The sequence below is a fragment of the Vicugna pacos genome, chromosome 18 (genome assembly GCF_048564905.1).
Source record: "Vicugna pacos chromosome 18, VicPac4, whole genome shotgun sequence".
Taxonomy (NCBI): domain Eukaryota; kingdom Metazoa; phylum Chordata; class Mammalia; order Artiodactyla; family Camelidae; genus Vicugna; species Vicugna pacos.
In genome coordinates this window covers 27,247,572-27,253,571 of record NC_133004.1, presented here as the reverse complement: position 1 = coordinate 27,253,571, position 6,000 = coordinate 27,247,572, and the positions used below count along the sequence as shown (strand labels likewise).

General features: G+C 48.1%; 1 protein-coding gene across 3 annotated transcripts in view; it reads right to left on the bottom strand.

The window, feature by feature from the left end:
• Positions 1–1,800: 1,800 nt before the first annotated feature.
• Positions 1,801–6,000, bottom strand: part of ACSM1 (acyl-CoA synthetase medium chain family member 1) — a 30,535-nt gene continuing 26,335 nt past the window's right edge. For all 3 annotated transcript variants that reach the window (XM_006212110.4, XM_072942093.1, XM_015245955.3), the window contains exons 11-14: positions 5,767–5,894; positions 4,593–4,692; positions 3,576–3,695; positions 1,801–2,102 (exon numbers count right to left, since the gene is read on the bottom strand). In XM_006212110.4, coding sequence (XP_006212172.2) covers positions 2,016–2,102; positions 3,576–3,695; positions 4,593–4,692; positions 5,767–5,894 — 435 coding nt within the window. In that variant the 3' untranslated portion in view covers positions 1,801–2,015. The remainder of the gene's footprint in view (positions 2,103–3,575; positions 3,696–4,592; positions 4,693–5,766; positions 5,895–6,000) is intronic.

Here is a 6,000-nt window from a genome sequence, read left to right as displayed (position 1 = left end):
TGCAGCCCACTCTGACGCACAGAGGTGTCCCGGGGAGGCTCACCTGGCTCCTTCTCTTGACCTTGGGATCTGCTAAGCCCTCAGGCAACACCCCCACTCCAAGTGCACCCTGTCATAGTCCGGTCCCCACCCTATGCCCCTGTCCCCACCGCCACTCTACCCTGGCCACTCTGGCATCTCAGGCCTGGACACAGCCCTGTGGAAGGTCCTTGCATGGGGCAGATGCCTGGCACTGGGTTTGAACCAGGAAGTACCCCCTTCCCTGACAGCTTAGGTGGGGCTGGTCATGCCAGGGTCTCTTCTCCCTGTCTGCAGGGGTCTCCACTGGAGTGGGAGTCTGTGTGTGTGTGTGTGTGTGTGTGTGTGTGATTGTAGAAATCTGCATGTATGGACCTGTGTGTCTGAGTTTCTGTGTACGTTTATCAGTTGTAAACATGAATCTTCCATTGCACAGCTATCACTCAGGTTTCTGTGTTTTTCTCCGTGTGTTTTTCACTGAAGGAGTGTGTGTTGGTTGTGCACATCTGTACATGGGTCTGTGACTCAGAGCATTCTATGTTAGGTATGTGTCTCAGGGCATATGTGTCCTTGGAGTTGTGTCTGTGTTTTATGTGTGGGTGAGTGCGTTGTGTGTGAAGTTGCCGCCCCTTTGGGTATACCTGATTCTATCTATGTGTGAGTTCATCTTCTCTGTGCCTGCGTAGAAGTGTCCATGTTCTGGGTCTATGTCTCTGCCTGCATGCATGTGTGTGTGTGTGTGTGCGGGTCTGCCCTGAGCACACATGGCCTGAGCGTGTGTACCTGTGTGTGTATGAGTGTGTGTTCCCCACAGGGTGTTGTTGCCTGTGCTGGTCTGTGTGGGAGCCTGTCCACGAGCCCTACGCCGGAGTCCCCAGGTGAGGCCGGGGCGGACTGGCGCCTGTGCATCTCCGTGTTAAGGGTGTCTGTGTATTTCCCTGTGAGTGTGTGTATCTGTGCTTCTGAGAAGAGGGCAGCCACCGAGGGGCTCTCTCTATCGGTGCCCCACCAGGAATGGGTGAGAAGGGGACGGTATGTGCTTTTCTCACCCCTAGGCTCATCCTTTGCTGCCTCTGCTCCTTTCAGCCTCTGGTGGCTCCACCTCGCACCTCAAGGATGCATGGAGTGAAGGGTCAGTTCACAGGACCGCAGGCCAGGGGTTCAGAGGGCTCTGGATGGCGGGGGTTATACAGTGTGGGGGGAGGTGTCTGGGGAGGACTCTGGGCCCCTGGGGAGGGGCTGGGAAACAAGGTACCTGGCTCCCTGGGAAGGACTGGAGGGCTCCTGCAGGACTGCTGGGTTCCCAGAGGCAGGTCCCTCACTCACCTGCACTGGTCCAGCCTGGGACCTGGAAACAGCAGCAACTTTACTGGTGAGCACAGAGGTCGTGGGTCCATTGGCGGGTGGCAGGTGACGGATGGTCTGGCAGGTGAGTACAGTCACAAGGCTGGGCTGCCCTCCCCCCTTCTCCATTCCCCAGACAGCACACTTGACCTGCCTCTGGCCTCACTCTCCAGTAGGGCAGAGGCAAGCCAGGCAGCGGCAGACCCCTGGGACCGCATGACCCCTTCCCAGATCTCTGTGCTCTGGTCATTCAGTGGGTGTCAGGGGTCACCCAGAGCCTCTGGGAGCAGGAGGGGGAAATAGGCCCTGGGGGAACCTCTGATGGGGTTTGCGGGAATTAGAGAGGGACAGCGCTTAGGATCAGATCTTTCACAGAATAAATGCCCAGCACAGAGTCACTGTTGATGCGATGTCAGTATTTTATTACCTCCAGCCACATTGTGAGCACTCACTTGGGCGATCTGAAAGGAACAGGGGACTTAGACGAAGGGTAGTAACTGACATTAATTTAAAAGAACAGGAATGCTTGAAGGTTGGCACTCCTGATTCTCTTACAAGTCAGCGCTCTCTCCTCACTCTCACCATCGTGGGGAAACTGAAGCAGCCAGGGACTTGGCCAAAATCACACAATTGGCTTCTGGGTTAATTGCCAATTACATCTGACCAAACTCCTTCTTCCGAAGTTCACTTCTTTTAATCTTGCCAGTAATGGTTTTAGGCAGCTCTGGGACAAACTCCACCTGGTTGAGGATAAAGCAAACCCATTCTAAGTCCCCCGGTCACTCCCTGTCAACCCTCAACTCCCCTCCTTTGCCCCTGCACAGTCCCCCAGACAGCCTGGCACCATGTGGTGGCCTTCATGGGGTCCACTATGCATGTCAGATTCTCCTCTGACCCCCTGGAGTTGGATGCAGTCCTCTGATGTACTTTGACCAATGGAATGTCAGTAGGAGTGACATGTGCCACCTCTAACAGAGAAGTTGGGCATCACTGAGATGGGCCACCCTCTCTGTCCATCTCTTCTCGTACTCAGGTAGGTATCTACATGCTGGCTGCCTCTTTATCCTGGTCCCAGGGTGAGGGGATGTGGAGCAAAGACATGAGCAAGAAAGACATCTTCCTTGTTATAATCTACTACAATTTGAGGACTGTTTGTTACCCACAATAACATCTAGCCCTTCCTAACTGGTACACATCCTCTATACTACTCTCCATAAAGCATCCCAGCCTGATGTTAGAAGCATGAACTCTATTGTCAGATACACACAGGTTTGAGTTCCAGCTCTGTCTTTTATTTACTCTAGACTTAGCCAATTTACTTTGAGTCTCTGAGCCTCAGTTTCCTCTCTGTAAACTGGCATGATTATAACATCTGAGGTTGTGGAGAGGATTAAATGAAATAATCATGCATGTAAAGCAGAGCCTGGTAAATGCTCAGTAAATATTAGCTATGTAGCTTTATACTACATATTGATTGTAAACATTCAGAAAATGCAGTAACGTATTATTACAAAAGAAGGAAATACTAACTTTTTTGTGTATGTACAAACTTTTAAATTCCTTTTTTAAACAAACATGATAATATTATGTATATACTTTCATAACCTGCTTTTTATCTTAATAATATATTATTGTGATATTTTTATGTTCAAAAATCTGCTCATCATTTAAAATTACAGAATAATATTACCTTTCATGAGTACTTTAATCATTTCTCCATTGTTGGACATTTTTGTAGGTTGCACACTGCATTTAGAACAAATGTAGTTGAATTAAAACTATCAGACTGCACTGCATGTTGTTACAATAAATATCACTTTATTGATTTTTGTTATGTATGTATATGTGTATCGGGTTGCCATATTTGTAATTTCTTACTGTGAATAATATTCTTTAAAAGTTTGGAAGTTGCTGATTTGGATTTCTTTTTCAAATTTTGAAAGATTGTAAATAACCTTCTTAGATATCTTTGGGCTGTGGTCTGATTTTTTTCTTTAGGTTGACACGCCAGAAATGGATGAGTTTCTGACGCAGGATAGAGTTTCCATCCGATTCAGCTGGCTCCCCTACACCCCTAAGCTTCTTCTACAGAGAAACATACGAGTTCTCTTAGCTACTTAAGCTTCACCCCAGCCACCCTCTGAGACTTGAGGCAGAAGAGCTTCCAGAATCACCCCACAGGGACCGGACCCCATCCATCTTCTCTCACTCACCTTCCTTGGGTACTTGTACGGGGCTGTCACTGACTTCACGTGCTGCTGCAGCTCCTTGGTGAGCTGGTCTCGATCATGAGACAGGAATTTCGGGGTCAAGACAATAAATGCCTTCACTACCTGCAGTGCAAAACCAGAGTGGAGGCTCAGGGTGAGTGACAACCAACTATCTAGTTTAAAAAGAAAATGCTTATTAAATGAATGGAAGAACACATTGAGAGTTGAGCCTTTGGAAAAGGACAGGATCAGGTTCAAATCCCAATACTTCTAATTTTCATACTTTGCCTTGGAAAATTGCTTAACCTCACTTAATCTCAATATCCTTCTCTGTGAAATGGGGAGAGGACGAGTTCACTCCTCATCGGGTTTATGTCAAGATTCCACGAGATAATACATATAAAACAGGAAGTTAGTTTAAATGTATTTTTATCCCTATGATTGTTATCATTATTATTATTTTAGGTCAGGTTCTGTTTTCACTATTACTGTAGGCAGAGTTCTGTGGGCATTTAATAAATGTTGGTAATTGATTATTTTCATATTATTTATGTCCTCATTTAATTTCACAGGGCTTGTACAGAGCAGGCGTTCAATGAACACCTGTTGAATCAAGGAACACATGCTCTCCGCAGCCTGAGCGCTCAATCTCCCATCTGACTCCACACTTACAAGCTGTGTGATCCAGGCAAGTTATTTAACCTCTTTATGCCTCTGTTTCCCTGTCTTAAAAAGGTATAAAAACAGCCCTTAATTCATGATGTTGTGTGAGGGTTAAATGAGCTGGCACATAGCAAGGGTTCATTCAATACTAGATGCCATCAGCCTCAGCGATCAGAAGCATCATGTTTCAGTCACAGATGAGGCCACAGCGCCTCCTGCTGACCACATTGTGTAAGTGCACAGGCACACCAACCACGCCAGATCCAAGGCTGCCTAGGTGTTGCCTGGAAGTTTCCCCTGCATCTGCCTTCCCTGTCCCACACCCAGGCGCGATGACCTCCACGTCCTCCTCCTCACCTCCCCTCGAATCGGGTCCGGGCTTCTCACCACAGCGGACTCAGCCACCGCTGGGTGCTCCGCCAGGGCATTCTCCACTTCCGATGGCCCGATACGGTACCTGCAAGACCAGTGGTTCCTTCTGAGCAAATGCCAGGGCTAGGATGACCCAGGCCCTCAAACCTCATCTTTTGGACAGCCACATATTTCCTTGGCACAGAGGGTAACTGTCACAGGGAGCCAGAGGCCCATGCAAGGGCTGTGTAGTGGGACTAAAATGGGAATTCCGTGCTGCCAAATACAAGGCTCAGGTGCTTCCCGGGGCTTCTCACCTCACTGCCCAGGTGGGGGAGCAGGGTGAATGCATCATCCTCCCAGAGCTCGGGGGCTTGGATCAAGCAGCTTCCCCTGGCACGAAACCTCTTGGAAGTCCCAAACTTTATCTTAAACAGTCATACAAATCCTGCATCCTATTCCTCACTTCATCAGCATTTGTTTTAAAAGTTTAAAAAAAAAACCCTCTAATTTTCTGAAATATCTAAAAGAACTTGTTATTCTTGTTATGTCTAGTTAATAGCCAAGTCAGGGTTCGTTACAACGGCGATGGAGTCAGACTGCCTGGGCTCAAATCTGGGCTGTGCTCTGTACTATCTTTGAAACTTCTGGCAACTGTTTCCACTAGTCAGTGACTCAGTCTCCTTACGTAAAATGGTCATAATCACATCTACCTTCTAGCACTGAGAGGTGGGTTGTATAGAGCACCACAGAGAGGGCTGTCACATAGTAAGTACTCCAAAAAAGGTTCATTTTATTATTATTATTGTTGTTGTTGTTGTTGTTGTTAGTATGTTTTTCTGCATCATATTGCGCTTCATTAAAGGAGTACAAATACAGAATAAGCTCCCTCAATGAACAGGAGCCAAAGTCAAGTCTTCCCTCCCAATCCCTTTAAATTGCATGATGTCTTATTATGGCTCTCCTCCAGGTCTTCTTGAACTCTAGTTTGCTTGATCCTTCTGGTGATGGGGCTTGGGGAAGGTACCGCAGTACCCTCAGGCCAGGGCCCCATGGACGTGGCTCTGTTCAGCCTTAGGCTGAGAGTCCATCACCGTCGCATGAAGGAGTGTTTGAGGAAGCCAGACCCCAATAGGCAGGTGAGGATGGGACCTCCCGGCACCGGGTCAGCCGCACCTACCCGGATGCGTTGATGACATCATCCGCCCTCCCCAGGAAAAAGAAGTAGCCCTCTGCATCGATGGTTGCTCTGTCCCCAGTGTTGTAAAAGTCCCCACACTCCACTTCCGCTGTCTTCACTGGGTCATTCTGCAAAGAGAATAGCACCCCTTTTGTTGGAAACGGTGAGTTTAGAGACATAAGGTAGGATTCAGATGTGGGTTCAAATCCTGCTTCTGGCTCTGCCTGGCACCTG